A 23,942-nucleotide genomic window follows, 5' to 3' on the forward strand; every position below is an offset into this window, starting at 1 on the left:
GGTTGCTGGAAGAAAATCAGAGTGTTAGGAGTGGACACATCTCTATGAGTTATTGTCACAGAAAGGCCTGAGTATCCATAAATTGCCAAGGCTATTGCTAGTGGTTGATTGCATCATGGACCCAGACAGTGGGTCTCTATTGCAGAAAACCCTGCATGCTTTGGCTACTGTTCATAGAGAAAGGAGGCTGGGACTCAGCTGGAAGCATTCATCCTGCGGGCTGGCTTGCCATACAGGAGCCGCTGGGGAGGAATGGTGTGTGCTACCTGAGCAGTACTGAAGTGACAGCCAGTCAAGACACGCCTACTGGAAGATGTGGCACTACTTTTGCAAAAACATCAGCTACATGCACAGGGTATTTATTCTGTCTAAATTCTTTTTTGTTCTTTATTCCATTCCATTATTTATCAGTTCTATTAGGTAGTCAAGAAAACACACCTTTATGTCCACAATTATTTTAAGGTATAGCTTTGTATTTCAGGTCACCAACTATTTTAGTGTCTGTTTACTCACTTATGCTAGCTAAAACTTATACTTAAAATTACTCAGGAATAGAATATAGATGAAAGCTAAGGTTGAGTGGTAGATAGGTGACATTGCATAGCTAAAAATATTCAAGACCATTCCTCAGTGTCACAGATAGGTAGGTTCAAAGTGGTACAAACTATCAACTCTGCCTAAAGGGCAGGACTTTTTCCCCTTTCAACTTGGTTAGTATGGATAATAATATTCTATCTTAATAAGTAATGCATTTAGGTTCATAAATATTTCTAAAAATGCCTTATATATTAGCATCAAAGAGTCCTTTATGCACTAGATTAAATCTCCCACTCAAGCAGTAGGAATGGCAACAGTAATAACTTCCAGAAACTGTGTTCTGTGGAATGAATGTTTGCAGTAGCTGGGAATACACACATGTTGCTAAAGTATCCTGGGCCCAATTTCCCCAATTTTAATGGAGATACGATTCTTAGAAGTGTGACCAAAGAGCCAATGGACTCTACCAAACAGTAAGAACATTATTAATGGTTCAAGAACTATGTGAGTTACAGAGATTTAAAATTAATACTTTAAAAACACGGGTTTTGAAGGGCCCCCCTTTTAATTTCAGTAAATGTTGCCTACAATATCAAAACACAGACGATATTAAAGTTTAATGTGATATAAAAGACACATCTTAGAAAACGGGACCTGGAAATCTGATGAATCCCAACTTCTAATTGATTAATATTAAAAAAACTTTTGATGTGGACTTTGACAGTATGTTTCTTGAAAATCATGAATATAAAATTACAGAATAGAGGCAAAGGATCAAGACATCTGAACCAAAAAGATTAGCTCAAAACATTTATTTACTTATTTTTTGTTATAAAAACAAAAATAAATCCAACCAGATAATGAAATAAACATATTCTTTAAAGTATCTCATCCGGGTTTCTCTGTCCTAGAATTTAGCACACAGTCCATGTTTAAGGTTCTTGCAACATTTCTGGATGCTATGAAGTCTCCATCTTGTAACCATGCTTTTCTAGCTCAGCACTGAAACAATACAAAGGACAGTATTAGTATTCTTCCTGACAAATCAAAAAAAGAAAACAAACAGTTATTTTTAAGATATAATAGATTAAGTAAGTTAAGCTTGGATCACTAGCTTAAAACATTGCAAAACAGCTTTATTTTATTTCCTAAAATAAAACCATAAGAAGGAAATTGGGTATCAGTCAATATAAAAATAAAAAACCTGCTTATCCTCTGATTACATTTTATATGCATTAATTTTCTCATATATGAACCTACTTACAGAATAAGTAATGAGGAACTATCTAGTATCCTCTAAAACCCTTGAAAATATTATCCTAAAGTCCTATTTTAATGTATATTAAAATGTAATTTAAATATTCTTTCAGACTTCTCGATTTGATGTGTATGAAGCTGCCTGGATGCGTGTCTGTGCACTCCTTACATGCCTACTGCTCACAGAAGTCAGAAGAGGGTGCTCCATACCCCGGGAATGGAATTATAAATGGCTGGGAGCCACCATGCGGGTGGCAGAAACTGAATCTGGGTCCTCCTCAAGAGCAGCAAGTGTGCAAACCAGTAAACCATCTTCTCCACCCCTAAATGTTAAGTTTTTGTTGGTTTGGCTTTTTGGGCAGAGAGAAAGGCTAAAATCAGTGGACACATTACTATTCATATGTATTTTTAGACACCAACAAAATTTTGAGATTTGCAAAGTTCAGATAAATATCAATATTTTACCAATTGTATAATCATCTCAAGCATAGCTGCTATATACAAGAAAGAAAGTAGTTCTTCTTTAACAAATGGTGTTGGGATGTTCACATGTAAAAGTAAGTTACACAATCATATGCCAAAATTCATTCAAATTTATCCAGAAAGACACAGGGATAATTTCATTATCTTGAATTTGGTAATGAGTTCCTAAATCTGATACCAAAAGTATAAAGTAACAAAACAAAAAATAAATTCAACCAAAATTTAAAATTTTGTAAATGAAATAACAAAGTAAAGGAGACAACCTAACAGAATATCTGACAAGGTTTTAATACCAAGAATATGCAAAGAAGTCTCACAATTCAACAAAAGTCCAATTTTAAAAACGGGAATAAGCTTAAACAGACTCTCCCTCCACTCAAATGTCAAGAAGCACACAAAAACATTAGTTAATAGGGAAATTAAAACTGAAATTACAAAGAGAAACTGCTTCGTAGTCATCACTTACAAGATGGTTACATTAAAAAAAAATAAACGAATGTTTTATCATTGCTACTGGGAAAACTTTTCAGTGATTATAGACAAGTCTGACAGTTCTTCAAGAAGTTAAGACAGAGAATTACCATACAACCCAGAAATGTCATTTCATAGTCCCCAAACCCTAAAGATAGGTGCTCAAATACATGCACATATTGTAAAATGGAAGTTTGTGGTTTCTATGAAGACTCAGTTTTATCATGTGATGTTTTCCTGCAAGCTGGGCACCTGAAGTTTTGCTGTGAGCTCTCTCATGTGAGGGGCCTAACTTTGGCCAGCTGAGAACATCCCTGGGTAGACTCTGAGAAGAGGAGCTATTTAGGGCCCACCGCCAACAGTGAGATCGATTTTTTGGATTGACAACTTCGTGTTCTGACACCTGACTTCCCAGAAAGAAACTTTCCAGAGAACTTCTCTAGGCAATCCAAATGAGCTCTTTAGCTGCCGCTGACTTGTGCTGATTCCTGTTGCTGCTTGGTGTTGGCCTTTGCACTGGACTGCTCATTCCTGACAACTGAGTTTGGTAATTCCCTAAAGATCCATCAACCCTAACCAGCAGGAAGTAGATAAAAGAGGTCTATGGCCCTTTTCTCTACTAACCTTCTAAAGTAGAGGATGGGATGGGGAGAGGGGTGTTGAAGGGAGGTAAAGGTGTTTAAGAACCCTAAATAATGCAGGTTTGGTGAAAAAAATCTAAGGAACATATGTGTTAATAACAGCACATTATACACAGCATATAAAAAGTTTAAATGTCCCCAAACTGGAAAACACATAAAATATGGCATTTTGTACATTACTGAGTTATAATGCACTGACATATGTTACCGTATTTCTGAATCTGGGAGAGATTATGCTAAGTGGAAGAAGCTAGATCCACAGAGCATATCTGAAGAAGCTAGATCCACAGAGCATATCTTTTATAATAGTATCTACATGAAATGTCTAGCAATTCGGGTGAATTTGTATGTAAATACAATAAATGGACTACTATAACTCCAATCTCCAATTCTGAGGATCAGTAATTGAGTAACCCAATTAGTTCTGATTCTAATTTCTGCCCAGTTAGACAATACTGGTTGAAAATAAATGTTGACAGGATCAAGTTAATGAAAAATAATAAACAAGCTTCTATTTAACTACCTTATTAAAAGGAACAAATATTCTTGCTTAGAAATCCAAAGGGTGAAGGGAATGTGTCTTATTTTACATAATGAAAGAATCATCTCTAAAGTTTTAAGAGGATAACTACCTATGGACGCTAGATATTCCATGTTTAAAATTAATACTGAGCTATAAAAAATCTGGCTGAAAACCTACCGTAACTGATTGGAGAAGTCATCTTCTACATTGTCATCATCCCAATTATCTTCCCAGACGTGTGCATCTTCATCTTCATCTAAGCCAGCCCAGTCTAAAAATGGAAACATATGTCTAAGTATTTTTCATGTTTTTTTCCACAAACATAAAAACTTCAGAGAATTTGCCATTAAGTATCCCAACAATTCAAAAATAAAACAGATAACAATATACCTAGTGAGAGCTGGAGAGATAGTGTTCCCAGGGGAAGCATACAGCAGCTGGTTCCTACCAGTTACCCAATACCAAATGGCTCTGAAAACATATGTGTGTGTGACACTATACAGATTGTGTGCATTGTATTCATGTATTAGGAACACACACATACACACACCACCACCACCAGAGAAAAAGGCCATGAATTTGAAGGAGAGCTGGGGAGGGGAAGATTAGAGTGGGGAAAGAGAAAAGGAAAATAATATTATAATCTCAAAAAATATTAAAAATAAAAGCCTAAAACATTCACACTACCTTTTTCACTTGTTCCTTTTACTTCAGAAAATTTAGTCTCCAAGGAGATACCACTTTAATCCTTTTCTTTTTAATGACACCAAACTATCCCAGAAACAGATGTATATGTCCCCAAACTCACGCTTAGGTTTACACAACTGCTATAATCCCGACAGACATACCACTAGGCAAGTTAAGAGATTTCTTTTTAATGCCAGAAAGCATGTCAAAGCTCACAGAAACTTCCTTAAGGGCATAACATATTGAATTAGGAAAAACAACAACAAAACCATGACAGTCTATAACAAATACTTGACAGAAAAAGATAATACAGTGATCTTTTACTAAGTTGTGATGAAGTTTTGCAAAAGATCACTAACCAGTATTAAAATTATAGAATGAAAAATGGGTGGATAACAGGACAGGTTGCTTACTCATTATCTAAGTTAACAAACAACATCACCATTACGCTAGAACAACATACTTCTTAATGTGTTTCTTAATGTAAGCAGTAATAAATATTCATCTCCTCTGTGGACCTGGGTAAAGTTAATTCTGAATCTATAAACAAATGAGAAGGTGAAACTTTCTGGCCTCTTCAACTAAGTTAACAATTCAGGGCCCAGGAGTGGCACCACCCACAGTGAACAGAGCCCTCCTACATCAACCATTAATCAAGGAAATGACACAGAGGTCTGCATACATGGCAATATGGTAGGAACATTTTCCCAGTTGAGGTTCCCTCTTCCCAGATGGCCCCAGTTTGTATCAAGTTGTCAAAAAACCAATCAGCAAGGCAGACACGGTGGCTCACACCTGTAATCCCAGCACTTGAAGAGGAAGAGGGAGGCAGATGCCTGTGAGTTCGAGGACAGCTTGGTCTAGAAAGAGAGTCCAGGGCAGTGGACAGCCAAGGCTATACAGAGAAATCCTGTCTCGAAAAACCAAAAAAGAAAAGAAGAAAAGAGAAGAGAAGCGAAAGAAAAGAAAAGAAAACGGAGGGGAGGGGAGGGGAGGGGAGGGGAGGGGAGAAAAAAACAACTTTGGCGAATACTGCCCTGTAGAAATTTTGATTATCACAATGTTAACAACTCCTTAGGAATAACATCTACCATATTTGTCTCTGTAATTCTAAATAACAAATAGCACTTAGCATATGAACGAGGTTATGAAAACACGTACAAAATATCAAACCACAAGAATAAGATCTAACTCTCTCTTTCTCTCTCTATATATGTATGTATACCCTACCCTTCATCCTAATCATGACTTTCCTCTTATTAGTAAGCTATTAGAAACACAGCATGTATAGGGCAGGGCCTACACAGATCTGCACCAGGTACTTTGAGCATATATTATGGATTCCAGTTTAGTTTTCTTATGGTAATCCTGAGTATGTGAACGAATGGGTCTCTGTTTTTGTGCCTTCTCTTGGGCTTTTTTCCTGTTTCTTTTGTCCAATTCTGAGGGTTAGTTTTTGTTTGACCTTATTTTATCTTAGTATTATCCCTTACAAGCTTGCTTGTTTTATAATGAGAGACAGAAAGGGAATGGCTTCAGATGGGAGGGGAAGGAAGGAGGGACTGGAGGGAAAACATAATCAAGATATATTAAGTAAAAAAAAAAAAAAAAAAAACAAACTATTTTCAATAAAAGGAGAAAAAGAAAAGAAAAACAGCTATGAAGATTTCAATCTTATGGCTTGGATCTGAATTATTGCATGTTTAAATGTCATGTTTAAATGTCAATAGCTTGTGGCACTATTCTGAAGGCTGTAGAACTTCGAGTAGGAAGGCCTGGCTGGTGGAAGTACTTCACTAGGCGTCAGCTTTGGAAGGTAGTCCAGTAAAATCATGGAACAGTGCCTACCTCACACACCAGGGGCCACCATGCTTTCCCTGCATCGATGGGCTGACATCTCCCTAAATCTGTGTAAGTGTAGAGAAACTAACACAAACTTCAGAAGAAAAATAAACTTTAAAAGCGTGATTTACGCTTTTTTATGTACATATATAGTTGACTCAAAACTATTCAACAGTGGCTCATAAGGGTATTTTATTCCAGTTACATACTTAAATTTTTCTGAATTAAGAACAGGAAAAGAAAATTACTTCCATTTATCTTGTTTGACAAGCCAGAAAAGAACAGAAACTTGGAAGACATTTTAGTTACTCTTCCTCTTTCAACTACCACATTCACAAGTTTTTCAATTTTAATTGCTAAATATCTTAAGTTACTCATCTCTTCCTTACACCTAATGCATCTATGTCAATTTGGCTCAGATTATTTCCCTCATGGACTCTCACTGTGCCTTTTACTGTTAATAACACTGAGAGAACTATTATATGAATTCTGTGAGGGAACTATTACACAAAAGGGTCAATAGATGCTAGGATCAAACTTTAAACACAACAGGAGCTTCAAAGCTGGAGACGTACGTGGCTCAGCATTTAAGTGCTTATAGTTCTTTCAGAAGACTCAAGTTTGGCTCCCGGCACCCATAGCTCACAACCACCTTTAATTCCATCTCCAGGGAGTCTGACACCCTCTTCTGACCTTCTGTGTGCACCTGCATGCATTTGGCATGCATGTGACATACATTCACATAGGCATATATACATAAATTAAAAAAAAAAAAAACAAAACTAAACTAAAACCTGGAGAGGATAGGAGCTCCAAAAGGACCAAATATATCTAGGCAAAGGGGTCTTTTCTGAGACTGATTGTCCAACCAAGGACCATACATGGATATAACCTAGAACCCCTGCTTAGACGTAGCCCATAGCAGCTCAGTATCCAAGTGGGACTGTCTCTGACATGAGCTCAGTGGCGGGCTCTTTGACCTCTCCTCCTCCCCCCCTCCCCCCCCCAGGGAGAAGCAGCCTTGCTAGGCCACAGTGAAGGACACTGTTAGAGTCAGATGGAAGGGGAGGAGGACCTCCCCTGTGAGTAGACTTAGAGAGAGGCAAGGAGGTGATGAGGGAGGGAGGGTGGGATTGGAAGGGAATGAAGGAGGGAGCTACAGCTGGGATACAAAGTAAATAAACTGTAATTAAGATAAAAAAATAAAAATTTAATTAAAAAACTGTTTTAAAAAGCTTGGTTTCAGACAGTAGATGTTTCTTTATATCCGTAAAATACCAATGATCAATATGATGGTTTTAATTTTTTAGTTAAAATTGAACAAAGCCGGGGCTGGAGAGATGGCTCAGTGGTTAAGAGCACTGTTTGCTCTTCCAAAGGACCCAGGTTCAATTCCCAGCACCCACATGGCAGCTCACAACTGTCTGTAACTCCAATTCAAGGGATCTGACACCTTCACACTAATGCACATAAAATAAAATTAAAATAAATTATTTAAAATAAATTGAACAAAGCCTTCAAATAATCCCGTTTTGTTTACAAAAATCTAGGTAACAGAAGTGACTTTATTATCCTTTACAGAGAATGAGCATTGGTTGATAATATTCCTCTCACTCTTCCATACTACCTGTAGTCTTACTGTACTATGTTCTATGGCCATTTAGTAATATAACTAGCCCCCCCCCCGAAATGGTAATACTGAACACTTCCTTACTAAAATTCAAAGGAAACTACTTTATTAAACTGCCTTATAACAAATTTAGGCTTTGTACTTGAAGTCTTTATAAAATGGTCAAAACATGACTATTTAAAAATTACTGATACTTGGAACTAGAAAGGGTCTTAAAAGATCACTCTACATTACCCTTTTTGGTTTGAGAATAATCACCATTACCACAATCAAAACCAGATGAAGAAAAGACTGCCTCACAAAGATACTAACTTTTTAAAATTAATCCCCTACCCCTCCAGTCTTAAAACTCTGGTTGTAAATATGCTGTTTGGCTAGAACACAGAAACAGGAAATGTCAAATAGCTGTTGAGATACTTTTAGGAATTTTTATAATCATACCTAAGGGAGTTTAAAGTTTAAAAACAAAATTGGCCAAACAATAATCTGAGTAAAGACTTTACACTATGTTTTTGAGAAAAGGGGGGGTGACATGTCAGTAAAACTACAAGGGAAGAATATATAAGGCACTTAAACATCAAGCCTACATAGTCAGCCGGAAACACTGCCAACTAAATAATTTCCTATTAAGTAAGCAGTTTCCATTTACACTGGTACCTAAAAAGAAAATGAGCATGTGTGGAAAGATGTAAGTTAAAAATATAAAATAATAAAAACATAGTACTTTTTGATAAAGCTTATGAAGTCTCTCAAAAGCACTGCAGAACCTTAATTGTCTTCTAAAGCAATTGCCTTTTTAGAAACACTAAAATTATAGGGTTCCAGAAACTTTTAATCCAAATTATTATTTGATTCAAATGTTGGTTTCAATATTGTTATTACTAGATGTCATTCAAATGTTTCCATGATGGCTTTTCTTTTAACTTTGTGAGAGGGGGAAAAAACTTGTTAATTTGTAACCAAATGCTTCAGAGAATCGCCAACAAGAAATGTAACTGAGTTGGTGATTTGTTTTATGAAGTGTGAAGTCTTAATCTGAAAGTCAAAATTCTTCATCTAAGTCTTAGTTTCCTTGAGATGGTGTGATTTCTAATGTTTCACACTAAATACAGACGAGCACCTGGAGTAAGAATGAAGCATCTCTCCCTCCTTTAAACAGCCATCTCATGCTATGAAAGGAAAGAGGGGCAGAAATAAAGTTCTTTGAAAAATAAAATGTCTCACAAAGCAAGGAAAACAATAACCACCACAGGCCAGGCTTTGAGGATGAACGGAAATAGCTCTATTTTCTTGGTAATTTTAAAACTGTACTGTATGTGAGTATGTCTATGTATGTGGTAAGCATGCATGGTGTGCATGCGGAGGTCAGAAGACTACCCATGGGAGTTGGTTCTCTCCTACCATGTGGGTCCTACAACCTAAGCCCTAAGCAGGTTGTAGGGCTTAGAAGCAAGTACCTTCACTCTCTGAGCTAGCTTCCTTGGCAGCTCAGTCCCTGGTATTCTTATATGGTATTTCTAAGTGTACTGTTGACTACAAAGACGAAATGCTGGATCAAATTCTTCATTAGTCTTACAACTGTGAATATACTTTTAAAATTTAATACCTTGTCCTAGGAGTAAGTTGCACTAAAGTTGATTTAGATATTATTCCTTCCAATTACTACATATAAAGAACCTGAGAAATGTCTTACCTACATTTATTTATTTACTGATTTATTTACTGTGTGTGTCCCGATAAATAAATGTCTTATCTACGTTCGTTTGTTCATTCATTCATTCATTCATTCATTCATTCATTCATTCATTCATTCATTCATTCATTGTGTGTGTGCGCATGAAGGTACTGGCCACAGTGTGCATGCAGACTCTGGACATCATCATCAGGCTTCACAAACCCAAGAAACACTTTTGTTTTTAGCTATAACTATTAAGAATTTTTAATGATTTCATAACTGCATTAGGAAAATTAGTCATACTGGCAAATCAGACTATGACGTCTATTTTACAGGGGAACTAACGTTTTGCTTAGTAAATAGAATTATGTACTCACCTTATTCTGTTAAAGGCTTAATAGAGTTTAATGGCACCAAACAGTATTTCTAATACATATAAATACTCTATACTGAATACAAAAGATATAGCTAAGTTACAAATTCATGCCACTTCCGAATGCATAACACGCTATCTTTTGCAACAGATATTTCAATTGTATTTTAATATTCAATTAGAACACAACATTGAAAAGAAATTTTATTTTTAAAGCCTTCAGTGATGTCTTATTAACATCTAATGTTTCCTTTACTATATAAATGTACATTTTAACTTCAACATTAAATGTATTGCCAGATACAATGATCAATTAAATAATTTATTTCAATTTGTTTGCCTCCAGATGTGTGTGTACTGTTTTAAAAAGAGAGTACCATGTTTTTAGAAGAACTGAAAATAAATTTCTAGTAATTTTACATTAAAGACTGTCTTCTCATTTACCAACCAAAAATTATATTTGTGACTACCTTTAAATTTAAAGAACTGAGACTACGGCATGTCTCATCTATTACATGGACATTTAGATGTCAAAAAGGCTTTTTCTTATAAAATGTTTTTAATATTCTCATCTTCTAACATATGCTCCCAAATTCCTTAAAGGTTTGAGTATGCCCCCTTGGAGAAAAGCAAAAAATTTACGTAGCATTTTAATGGTTTATAAATGTTTTCTATCAGAGTCAAGGGTGAACCTACTATTATTATTCTGCTAAATGGACCCAGTGTCAAATTGCTCTCTAAGCTCATGTCTCTCTAGCCACACAGTTGTGTAACCCTTAGACCTTATCAGTGAAGTTTCTTTACGTAGTCGGTGGTGGTTTAACTTAAACTGGTCAACGTTCAGAGAGCAAGTATCTATGGAGCACTTAGTTACAAATAAAACCTCCTTCTCCAAGGCTCAGGGACCATAATGGACAGAGTGGGGCAGAAAGACTAAAAGCCAGAGGTTTGGAGGACTGAAGGGAAACAGTATCTTTGGGCTATCACAGGACTGCTGCTCTCACGAACTCACAGCACCTGAGGATGCATGCACAAGACCTGTACAAGATCAAACCAGTCAGTATTCCAGCACGAAGGGGGTTCTTGATCTCTCACCCCTATCTGAGGAACTATAGACAGCTGATGGCTTCTGGAAGGAGAGTCAGTTTTCTTTAAGGGTGTGGCTCCTGGTTGGTGCACTATACTCGATGGAAGGCTCCACTCCCTGAGTATGTATTTGGGTAGCAAAAATTAAACTCTTCAGGTTACTGGTGGGAGGGGGTGGGGAGTAGCAGGTGAGCGCACAAAATTGGTAGAGAGGAATGCAATGAAATTCTCAAAGAAAACACTAAAAATACTTTTTAAATAAATGAAACTGAATTTTATCAAACAGAAAATACACAAGCATATGCAGAGCATTACATGATGAAAATCATCAAATCACACACTTATTATCAAGTGACCTGAAAGAAAACATAACAACTACAAACAGGACTAGGACACAAATGTGAGATGGAGTTGTACCTACTCTCATCAACTTACAGGTATTCCTCCTTTATTACAAAAACAGAATAGATTATTTTCAGAACTTTGGTTTCTGTAGGTTATCCCAATGCAAACACATCTCTATTATATTCTACAGATCTGACGTCTATTTAGTAGACAAGACACTAACCCCTAGCACAGAACCACTGCTGGGTGGTGGTGGGGAGACATAGAAGATCAAGCTGCCCATCAGTTACAGATATGTTAGGGGCCTAGGTCCAGACCATTAGTGCTCTTTGGTTGATGCCTCATGCTGTCAGAACCCATGGGCCTAGATTAGACTCAGTTGGTCTTCTTGTGGGGTTCTTGTCCCCTCCTAGTCCTTCTATCCTTGCCCCCACTCTTCCACAAGACTCTCTGAGCTCTGCCTAATATCTGGCTGTAGGTCTCTGCATCTGTTTCAATCTGCTGCTGGGTGGAGACTCTTAGGGCAGTTATGCTAGGCTTCTATAAGTGGCCACCTCCTAGCTAGATAGGATTTCCAGTGGAGGGAGGGAAACACCAATCCACCTACAAAGCCTTTGACCCAAAATATACCCCGCCTATAAGATATGCAGGGATAAAGATAGAACAGAGATGAGGGTATGGCCAACCAATGACTGGCCTACCTGAGACCTACTCAATGTGAGAAAGCCAACCCCTGACACTGTATTAATGATTCTCTGCAATGCTTGCAGACAGGAGAAATCATTATTTTCAAAACACCCTTATGACTTAAACTTTTACCTCAAATTTTGACCCTGCTTCTCATTACTCAGTGCTATCCAAACTGAGCTCCATCATCTCTTTCCTGGACATAAAAGTATAAAACCAAATCCCTTTATCTCTTATTTCTAGTACCACATATACAGCTGGCAGACCAAAATTAATAGTTGGCTTCCTGTTATCCATGCGTTATTATACTCACTTCATTCCTAATAACCCACTGCAGAGCCTCTGTCTCTGTATCCAAGTCATTTCAACAATTTACTCCTTAGTCTACTTGATTTTGCTCTCTACCTTTCCAAGTTAATTCTGCTGGTTTAACATCTCCCAAAGGGATATTACTTACTGCCCATACAAGACTCACATGCCTCACTGTCAAAAGCAAAATAAGCAAATAAAATTTAAAAAGCAATAAAACTACCTCACAATCACTTCAAATCTACTTAAGAATTAAGTCCAAAATAGTATGACTTCAAAGATTTCCAAGATCAGATTCTAACTATTTCTTAGTTCATTAAAAAAATTTAAAAAATGATGGAGGGGTGGCGCATGCAGTGTTGCAGAGGCCAAAAGATAACTGAAGACAACTTGGTGGACTCTCATTCCACCTTCATTCTGACTCCAACTCATGCTTGCAAAGCAAATCTTTACCCACCCCACCAGTACTAGCTCATCTACAAAAAATAAATAGACATATTTTCACCACCAAGCACTTACTTACCCTTCTTTTGGAAGCCTCTTCTCTACATTTCAATCTCGTTTTAGAAGACTAATTAATTATGTGTATGAATGCTCTGCCTGCATGTATGTGCACAGTGTGCATGCCTGGTACCCAAGGAAGTCATAAGAGGGGTCAGATACCCTGGGACTAGAGTTACAGATGTTTGTGAGCTGCAATGTGGGTGCTGGGAATTGAACCCCAGCCCTCTACAAGAGGTGCTCTTAGCCAATGAGCCAACTGTTCATCCCATTTCCATCTCTTAAAATATTTGTTCAACAATGCTAACTTGTATCTTTAATAAACAGAAGTAATTTCCTTTTTTTAAACTGTTGTCAGACTTTACTAATATCCCAACACACACACACACGCGCCCCTACAGAAGGAAACAAATCTCAAGAAACCCAAGAGATAATGTAGACAAAGTCATGTTTAGCCAGGGGTATGTGTATGGATTGGAGGGGAAGGGGGGTTTCCTAGAGATTCTCTCCAGATAGGCATTTCCCCAAACTAAAACACTTAACTTGGTAACAAAGTCTCTGGTCCTTATTCCTTAGCATTTATGTTCCTAACTACATTCAAACCCAGATCCTGCATAGAGTTGAAATTTGTTTTAGAACAGTATCTACCTAGTACGACACAGGTTATTTTACTTTATTTGCTAAGTCCCAAGTAAAAAGTTCATACCTCACAGAGTTGCTACGAACAGTAAGAGAGACTATGTGAAGCACTTAGGACTGGCAATGGAAAGTTATTTTCTCTTTGTATACCTCAGTACCAGATTTACAGGAGATAATTACTATATATCCATTGAATAAATCACTTGTTACATGTTAACTACAGAAGCACTTGGGCGGTAAGAAATTTAAGTAAAAAAACCTTTTCCAAAATAAGACAACACCACAGCTACTAAATTGGATAAAGATATTTGGTGAAATTTAAACACTTCAAAAGAAGATCAAATAATTTTTGCAAGTTTTATTTCTCTTTTAATGTTTTCATAAGTCAGCTTTCAATGAGCAAAGCTTAACAAGCAGGTAGTAATGTTAAATACTAAGAAAATCATAATTGCTCATTGTGCTACATGAGCACTAAAGTACGTGATTCAATCAGTTTCCAAAGTCTGTACTATTTAACATTCTAGTTTACAACTTTTACTTAGTATGTCCATAGGGATTATTCATCCTGCTATTCATGTATCTCTAAACAGTGTATACTAGGTATATACAAAGTATGCTACTTATACATAGGTATACATCTTGTGTCTTTAAATTTTCTATGAATTACACACTAATGTGGGGTGGGAGATAAGTCAGACTAATGTCATGAATGTGGTGACCTCATGATATCAGAGTACAAGAGAGAAGGTAGCTTTCCTCTTTACCAGGAGTGAATCTGTCAACACTTGTCTTACCAGACTGAGCAGAAAATAAAATTTTGTCATTTAAGCCATTATACAAGTCTACAGTATTTTCTTCTGGTATCCCAAGCAGGCTAATATAATTAGAAAAACCTTTCACAACTCAAAAAAAAAAAAAAAAAAAAAATTATCCCTAAATCATAGGCAATAAAACTAAAGATAAAGGTTAGCAATTCAAGGAAATGCATAATGGTTAATCTCACTCAAATCAACAGAAAAGAAGGTGCTAGGAGATAGCTCTGTGGGCTAAAAATGCCTGCAGCACAACCATGCAGACCTGAATTTGGCTCGTCAGCACCTATGTTGAAAGCAGAGTGTGGTGGCATACAACCGGAGTACTGGGGAAGAAGAGAAGATCCTGAGGGCTTGCTGACCACCTACACCACCTACTCTTGCCAAATTCGTGAATTCCAGGTTCACTGAGTGAACTTGCTTCAAAAATAAGATGGAGAAGATCAGCTCTGGCATCAGCTTCGGGCTTCAATATACATATGCACAAATAAACATGTACACACCACACACACAAGCAAAATAAAAAGAATGAGACTGACACAAAATAGGTTGGCAAAGACTAAGCTTAGGAGAGAAAACATGAATTGTAAATGGAAATATCCATCAGCATAACTCTTCTCAAAGGAAATTTGCAAATATATGTTTTAAGTTAAGAATGTACCTGGTGTCCAAGCTTATGAAGGACATTTCTCTAAAAAGACATGTGTAGTTTGTATGACACAGCCTGGAGACAGTGAATAAAGCATCCATTCTAGAGTGAGAAGGAGAGCAAGTGAGCTCCGGCTTATAGAATGCTTAAGTCCAAATAAGGTTTACAGAGTTTTACAGGCCAGCAGAAAAAGAGAATAAACAAATAGAGAACACATTTAAGATAGACAATACATTTAAGATATAGTGGCCAGGTGCCTAGTAGTTACTAAAGAAGGGAGTTATAAATGTTGAAAACAAGCAAAAAGCTACAAGGATCTGTGGTTCTGAACTCCAAGTAGAAGGATCTATATGAACTTCTGGTTTTACACATACACACACATATATGTAAATGCATGTTCTTTAGTTCTTTCCACTGGAAGCAGTAACACCCTAGAAGCAATGAGCATAACTAGAATCAAGATCCTGTTCTCCACTCCAACCAAAGTAGGGAAATATAAGATTAGCTTTAAGCATCTTAATGTCAGCAAATGCAGAGAGAATGATGAGGACATGTCAAAAGCCACACCAAAAAAAGCTTGAAGGAATTTTCCATATTCATATCAGAGGGTAATAATAAAAGTAATAAAATTATAATTCATTTACTTAAGAGTCTGCCTGAACACAGTAAGGTAAATATATGAGAAATAAGCAAACAAATGCATTAGGTTTGGGGACTGGAATTAATATGTACATGGTTTCAACATACCTCCCACAAATAGCCATTAACTGTGATTCAAAACCTTACCTCTTTAAATGTAATATTTACCTACCTACCTACCTACCTACCTACCTACCTACCTATCTTCATTTCATGTGCATTGGTGTTTTGCCTGCATGTAGACTTGGTATCTTCTTTCAAAGTCTGAATGACACAAATTTTCTATTTCATAGCAGTATCATGTAAAATGTTGGCTGGTCTTGTTTATATGGCTACTATATTACACTTAATATCATTAACAGCAAAGTCCCTTTGGTACTAGGTAAACCAACCGGCACAGTATGGAACGTCGTCAACAATGGTCCTGTCTGCCTTCTGTGTTTATCTAAAATAATCCTTCTGACAATTATTTAGTACAGTTAGTATCCAGCGTTCATGTTAATATTTTATTAGTACACTTCTCATGAAAATGCTTTCTTATGTACATCTAAGTATAGCACACATGTGGTGGTTTGAATGAAATGCCCCCTGGGCCTATGGGGAGTGACACTTACTAGGAAGTATGGCTTTGTTGGAGGAAATGTGTCACTGTAGGTAGGCCTCAGAAGCTCAACCCTGGCCTAGTGGCTCACTGTGCCCTCCTCCTGCCCACAGTGGCTCCAGATATAGCACTCTCAGCTACCTCTCCAGGACCATGTCTGCCTGCGCGCCATTATGCTTCCCGCCATACTGACAATGGACTAAACCATTATCTCAACTGTAAGGCAGCCCCAATTAAATATTTTTCTTTTATAAGAGTTGCCATGGTCCTGCTGTCTCTTCACAGCAATAAACCCTAACTATACATTTAAACTCCTTGGCTCCCACTCACAAACTCTGGCCATTTTTACCTCTTCAACTCACCAGATGTTTAGACCTCTAAAGATGCCCTACTTTGACAGGCGGCAGGGAGAGGGCCTTAGTTACTCAGCAGAAGCTTCAGGGATCACCAGCCCACTGTCTTGACTCAATCGATTCTCAACCATGTCAAGGGCTTACGCTGGGATTTAATGGGACGGGGTGAAGTGGTGGGTGGTAGTGGACTCCCGATTTTTCAGTGTAGACATGAGATACGAGAGCAAACACAGCAGAACTCTTGCAAATCCTGCTGCTCAATTTCACTTAAATATTCTAGAAAAAGCAAGAAACTATAAACCAAAACCCCTTAGCTCTGGAAAAAAAGAAAAAACAAAAAACAAAAGAATCTAAATTACTACTATTTCCACATTTATATCATCCACTTCTAAATGTCAGTGAAAAGAAAATTAAATACTTTAAAATCCTTTCAATATCTGTCTGACAAGGAAAAAGTAGTTAGAAATTTCAATCATAGAACAACTTCAATTTTATAACCTACTCTGTAACCACCAACTTAACTACATGATGGAAAATTTAAAATGTTCTCTAGACTAAGTTGTTAACTCGGTCTAAAACTCTAACTTTCCGAAGGCCTCCAGAACTATATTAAAACCAGTCATACCAGAACTTTGAGTGTGAATGGCTTCCTTACAAATCCTATTCTCTCTAAGCATAAAGAATCAGAAATTGTGTAGAATGCCTTCCACAAAATTCTAAACAGGATTTTGTAACAGTTCCTACTTAATGACCATTACAGTACATACCCATCAATTAGAATAATTATAAGAATTGCCAATGTAACAGATTCAGACTAAACTAGGGAACTGGGGGCATAAATGGAACATTTGTTCCTTTGTACCATCAGAGACTCATTCCAGATGTTATACTTCATACTGAAGAAGAGCTATTCAGATCAAATAAGGTCTCCATGCAAACATTAACTTAAGTTTTCTTTTTAAAATACAATTTGTCTTTAAGATCACTATATTGAAATCCCATCCAGCAGGTTCTTATCTAGAAGGAGCTGTAGCAACAATACTCCCAACAAACAAACAATAAAAACAATTCAATGACAAGCTCTACACTACAAACAACACAGAGGGGTCAGCCCCACTACGGAGCACTCTCAGACTAACAAAGCTCTTGAAGTACGACATCCTATAGATAGCAGAGATAACTCCAGATTCACTTATTCTATAAGTGAGTTTGTCAATGATGTATTTTTCATAAAGGGTAATCACAAGAAACAAAAGGTTTTTAAAAGGGAAAGTACTTGAATATAAATCAGAGTACTAATAACTGATCAGAAAACTCGAATATTGAATCATTCCAAGAGGTGTTTCTAGCATTCTACCAAACAATGCAAATGCCAAACTGGTGGTCCGTGTACCACATTCAACAGCAACAGAGAATCTGTACTCTGACAACAGCAAAAATGTGAGAGAGCATATTTAGTCTCAAACAAACAAAAAGTTCTTCAGTGATATTTTCTTGAGGATTTATTTTTCTTTTAATGTGGAATCAAAAGTCTTAATTTGTAAACATTTAGTAGCTTCACCCAGTGGGGTAACTTTCTATGGAGCAAAATCTCCCACATTCAAACAAAGGGAAGACTATGTAACTGATAACTGGAGAAGAAACATGCACTTGCAGAACAACTGCATTTCAAATGTTCCTTCTCATGTGAAACATAAAGATTCCTCAAGGAAGTAGACTCTATACAGAGACAACAAATTTGAAAGATCAATAAATGACAGGGCACTTACATTATTAAGTCTCTTGTGCATCCTTTTGTCTTCTGAATATTTGCTTTTCCTTAACTTTAACAAAATGTTTAAACACAATACAACTGTCAACACTCTAAACAGACTACTGTTCAAAATACAGACGCTGAAGGATACACACTACACTACACAAAAGCTGATGAAAGGTGCCGAACCTAGTACATCATCAAGTACACAGCTCTAAATCCTTTTGTCAATTCTCAATATCTGGTTATTTTAAAATGGATACTTGTGGCAAAGGGAAGGGACAGTTTGAATGGGTGCATTGGTCTGAAGGACCTTTCAGAGCTGAGTTGGCCACTTAATGGCAAGAGTTTGTTTTACTTTTTAACATGCCAGTCTCTATTACTTCAGGATGGGAAGTTAAGACTACATAATGTAAATCAAGTGTCTTACCAGTGTAGCTTGTATGTAACAAGGAAGAAAGACCACCTGAAATAAGAAGGTGGAGTAAGAATCTGACCCTGTCCTCATTTACTCAATTCTACCACAAAACTCTGTTAGAGGATTATTAATGAACCCGAAAACAGAACACCAGACTTGAACAGATAAATTCATTACCAAAGCAAAAGGTAAACTATTCCATAACACATTATACACTCCTAACTGGGAGGAAATGTCCCCTAAATTGGTTTATGTGGTTGTGTAATATGCACACTAATGTCCTCTTTCACTAAAACGAAAACACTGCATCATACATAAACAGACTAAATGTTCCAGTGATGTGGTTTCATGCACAATGAGATCATGAAGCAACTTAGTACAGTTTTTGTCAAGTGATAACTGCTTGATGCCACATATGTGCACGCCACTAACCACCGTTCTCTTCCTACTACCTTCAGAAACACCACAGTAACTCACTTTTTAAAAACAAGGTAAATATTTAGGAATCCTACTCAAAACAATTAGGCAAAAAAGTAACCAATTCTGAAAACCTAACCTGGCGGGGGAAAAAAAAAAAAAAGACGGAGCAAACAGAGTAAACAGATAAAGTTAAGGGCTTTGGTATGAGTTAAGGCATTCCTATTTCAGTCTCATCGTTTCTATAGTGTTGACACTGGGCCCGTTTCTCGATTGTTCCAAACTTCAGTTTCCTTACGTGGATCGTGGTAGACACAGCAACATCTACTTACTATGGTTGTAGAAACTGCTTGTGCTAACACAAGCGAATCACTTACATGTCCAAGATCATAGCTTCCTCTTCAACATTAGCAATTATATTCTATTACCTACAAGGAGAAAACTAAGGCATCCCTAGTACTTAAGTTAATTTAGAATGCAGACGTTTGAGAGTTTTATAAAGCCTGATTTGTGTTAATTCAAGTGACCGTCAATAGAGAGAAACAAAAAAGTTAAGGCAAAAATCTGTAATGAGTGCAGCACACATGACTCTGCGACCCTACTTCACTGGGATCATTCAGGCCATCCTAGGAGTGTGCCAGGGGCAACCGTGGGATTCTGGAGAACTTTTAATACCGAGGGAAGGCTGTGAAACCGAAGCAAAACAAGGGAGTGTAGATGCGATGAGACCCGGGCCGGGGATAAAAGGCCACAACCTCGCTGCAGCGCGGGGCTCAGCTTCACCCGGTTCTCCCAGCGCTGCGGCACCAAACACTGGCCCGCGCCGTCAGGCTACGGCTACCGGGACTTCGGGCCTCGGGACAACCGGAGGCCGCGCCGGGATCCGCGCCGCCGGGCGCAGCTCAACCCCGCCGACTCAGCGAGCAGGCCCGGCGCCGCCCCACCTGAGGCCCGGGGCCCAGCGCGCGGCCCGGCGGTTACCTTCCGCGGGAAACTCCTCGAACTCGTCGTCCTCTTCCAGGAGACCCAGGTCGACAGGCTGTTTCTTCTCGGACATGGCGCTCCGCCAAAGCCCACACCGCTCAGATCGGCCGCAAAGTTAGGAGCCTCCGTACTCGTCAGGCGCCGATACTGCCAACGCCGGCGCGACCATAGAGACTAGCCAGGAAGAGCTACGGGGCAGCGCGAGGCATGCTGGGATAGCGGAGGTCCGCCCAGCGCTTCCTGCGGCTGCAGCCGGTCTCTTCCTTTCAAACAGTGGAGTGCTTGGTATTATAGTTTCTTCATTCGTTTTATTATTCACGTAGTTGCCTGGCTGTGAACGCGTTACAGTGTTTAAAGTCACTCAAGACCATTACTTAGCTTATAATCGAGAAAAGAAATCTAGAAGTATGAAGTAACTTACATCCGCTAAGAGGCAGGCCCTTAATTTAACATTATCCCACTGCTCAATCCAATTCCTTGAGCGTGCTGTTAGGTATCTCCACACCACAGGACACTCAGGACCAGAAGCAGCACTAGACTCATGTGCTAGACAATCCTGACTGCCCTCCAACTTTTCCTTTATGCTATGTCTCTTGATTATAGAATTGTGTGAGATAGGGTCTTTTTGGTTTGTTTTTGTTTACGTAATTAGTTGACAGATTGGTGTAAAATAAACGAATAAAAAAACTATGTAACATTTTATTGTTTTTCAAAGGGCATAATCTGGGTTTCGTTTGATTCCTTTTAAATGTTGTGGCACATGGGAAAAAAACTGGACAATGACAACTGTGGGAAGGGTTGGTGCCTAAATTAAGCACATAGTAATGTTTGCAGAGCTTGTAAGTCTATGTTCTATGGCGTCTAAAAAGAGTCTTAGGTGACTCACCTAAGTTCTCTGTAGTATAATTTATTTATTTGCAGCACCACAGTTAAGGTTATGCATATAATATGCAAAGTCACAAATGCAAGTGTAACTCTATTAGGTGATAGGAAAATTGAAGTAGGTCTGATATTCAGGTCTATAATCGCTACTACTCAGGGGGCTGGGGCAGAAGGGATCCTTGGCTACAATATGACTTTAAAATTAGCTTGAGCAACTTAGTGAAACCCTGTTCCCAAATGAAAAGTAAACAGAGGACTAGAGATACATCTCAATGGTTTACTTCCCAGTGCCAGAAGAATTTGGAAAAAAAAAAAAAAAAAAAGGAATGGGAAAAATGGTTGAACAAATCACAAGTGATTTGTAGACATAAATATGAATAAAGTGGTATGTTTTTTAAAGAGATATATCAGCCGGTAGGAAGCAGAACATCTTTTGTAGGAAATACCTTATTTTATACAGACACTCTGCCCTAGTATCATTTGCATTGCTATGATAAAATAGCCTGGTGAAAAGCAACTCAGGGGAGAAAAGTTTCCTCTGGCTTGCAATTCTAGGTTGCAGTCCATTATTGCAGGAATGCCAAGAGAAAAAAAAAAAAAAACAAAACTTGAAGTAGCTTTCACATCCACAGTCAGAGAATGAATGTGTGCTTGCTGTTTGTGTTCAGTGCTGTCTGTAAACTCACACAGTCCAGGATGCCCTGCCTAGTGAATGGCCAGCTTGGAGTGGGCAGGATTTTCCATCTCACTTAATGTAATCAGGACAGCCCCTCATAGACATGCCCAATAACAATTATCTTATTAAGACTTTTTTCTTTCCAGGTGAATCTATTCTGTGTCAGATTGGCAATTAAGACTAATCATCACGCACACAGTTTCCTGGTCAAATGTTCACTCTTTTGGGATCTATAATATTAACTCACTTTCCCCTGAAGCAGATGGATGCTGTAAGAATAATGGACTCTTCCCTATTCAATCGGATTCTGGATACCCGAAGCCAACTCTTGTGAAGAGGCTTAAATCCAATCCGAAATAAGTTGGTTACCACCATAACATTTGTGCTACTCTTGTACTCATGGGTATACGCTATTGCACTGGTCATTATCAAAGTTCACAGCATTTACAGCCAGGTAAGACAGCTTTCTCCACCTAGCATCTTGCATGGCACCTTCCCATGAAAGCTAGCCAGCAGGGAGGAAGCTTCTTGATCAGTACTAAGTTGATTTCTCCACATTTTGTGACCAATGACATCTTAATTTTATAGCTGAACTTTTTTTTTTTTTAATTGAAGAACCACTAATAGCATTTGAAAGCACAGGCAACTCTCTGAAGAGAGGAAGGTGTTTGTTTTCAGAGGGCTCTTACTCTGTAATCCTGCCTGGCCAAGAACTCACCATGTAGGCCTGACTGTAGTGCAATTCGTAGAGCCTGCCTTGCCTCCTAAGTACTGGGATTAAGGCATGTGCTACCATGTCCAGCACTCTTAAAGCTTTAAGTGTAGAGCACTGTAATGTCAAATGTAGATGCTCTGTTATACAGCACATTTCTAAAATTACTCATTATATAATAACATTCTTAAAGAATATGTTTTTAAAATTAAAGTATAGATGGCCCTCTAATTTGGGGTGGGGGGGAGAGTTGTCTGTGTTACCATGTTGTCTTGGAACTCACTCTGTATACCAGGCTGGCCTTTAAATCAGAGATCTGCCTGCCTCTGCTTCCCAAGTACCGGGATTAAAGGCCTGTGCCAGCACCGCCTAGCTAAAATGCAAAGAATTTAAGAGGTTAGATCTTATGTTGTCATCTTACAATAAATCATCATCATCATAATCCCAGTAGGGTTTACACTTAGCTTCAGATATCCAGAGTCTACTTGCAAGTCCCCATTTCCCCTGTCTCTGATGTCCACCCCTGTATTTCCTGTTTCTATGATGACCTTTTCTGGATACCCCATTTTATGATTTAGTTCTTAGAGATCTCTGGTGGTCCATACACTGAAGTTTGTTCAGCAGCCTACGGCACTGTGGTAAGGTGATGGAAACTTGGAGTCTAGTATAGGAAGTTGAGTCTTGGGGGACATGTCCTTGAAGAGACTGTACATAAGCTGCTTTCCTATACACATCCCCTACCAAGCTGTTCAGCTTCATCACAGGCCCCCAGACTACAGAAACCAAACAGCCATGGACTAAAAGCTGTATAGTCATGAGCCCAAATAAATTTTTCTCTCTTTAAACCATTTTTTTTTTTTAGAATAACACACTTTATCTAAGTTAAATCAGGCCGTTTTTATGCTTCTGCAGCAGGCTTGTTTCACTTAAAATAATGTCCATCCCATGATGCTTTTGAGAAACATGCATTACACATGGCTGACTTTGCTTAATCGTATACCAATTGTTAAGCTTCATCCATTGATGGATATACAGTTTATTTCCATGTCTTGACTAGTATAAATTATGCCACAGTGACCTTGGAAGTAGACCTACCTATCTCATCACTCTCTTCCTTGCATATTCTATGGTTATATAGACTATATTGTCACAAGTAGGACAATAAGGTCACGTGCAGTTCTAGTTTTAGTTTTTCTGAGAAGCATCCTTTCTGTTTTCCATTTCTCAGTCCTACCAGTACAGTGCAAAAATTCTCCAATTTTAATAATTTTCATAGTTTGCTGTCTGTGCTTTTGGATTATAGCCCTTCTAATTGGTGTGAGGTATCATTTCATTGTGGCTCTGATTTGCGTTTTCCTGA

At 38.0% G+C, this 23,942-nt stretch overlaps 1 protein-coding gene across 1 annotated transcript; it reads right to left on the reverse strand.

Moving 5' to 3' along the window:
- Positions 1 to 1,334: 1,334 nt before the first annotated feature.
- Sem1 (SEM1 26S proteasome subunit) lies at positions 1,335 to 20,499 on the reverse strand. Its single transcript, XM_055612534.1, has 3 exons — positions 20,310 to 20,499; positions 4,090 to 4,183; positions 1,335 to 1,539 (listed from the first exon to the last, which is right to left on the reverse strand). Exons 1-3 carry the CDS (start codon positions 20,383 to 20,385, stop codon positions 1,497 to 1,499), a joined length of 213 nt encoding a protein of 70 aa, XP_055468509.1. The 5' UTR covers positions 20,386 to 20,499; the 3' UTR covers positions 1,335 to 1,496.
- Positions 20,500 to 23,942: the final 3,443 nt, after the last annotated feature.

This window comes from Psammomys obesus, unplaced genomic scaffold (genome assembly GCF_907164565.1).
Source record: "Psammomys obesus unplaced genomic scaffold, mPsaObe1.curated_primary_1811, whole genome shotgun sequence".
Classification (NCBI taxonomy): Eukaryota; Metazoa; Chordata; class Mammalia; order Rodentia; family Muridae; genus Psammomys; species Psammomys obesus.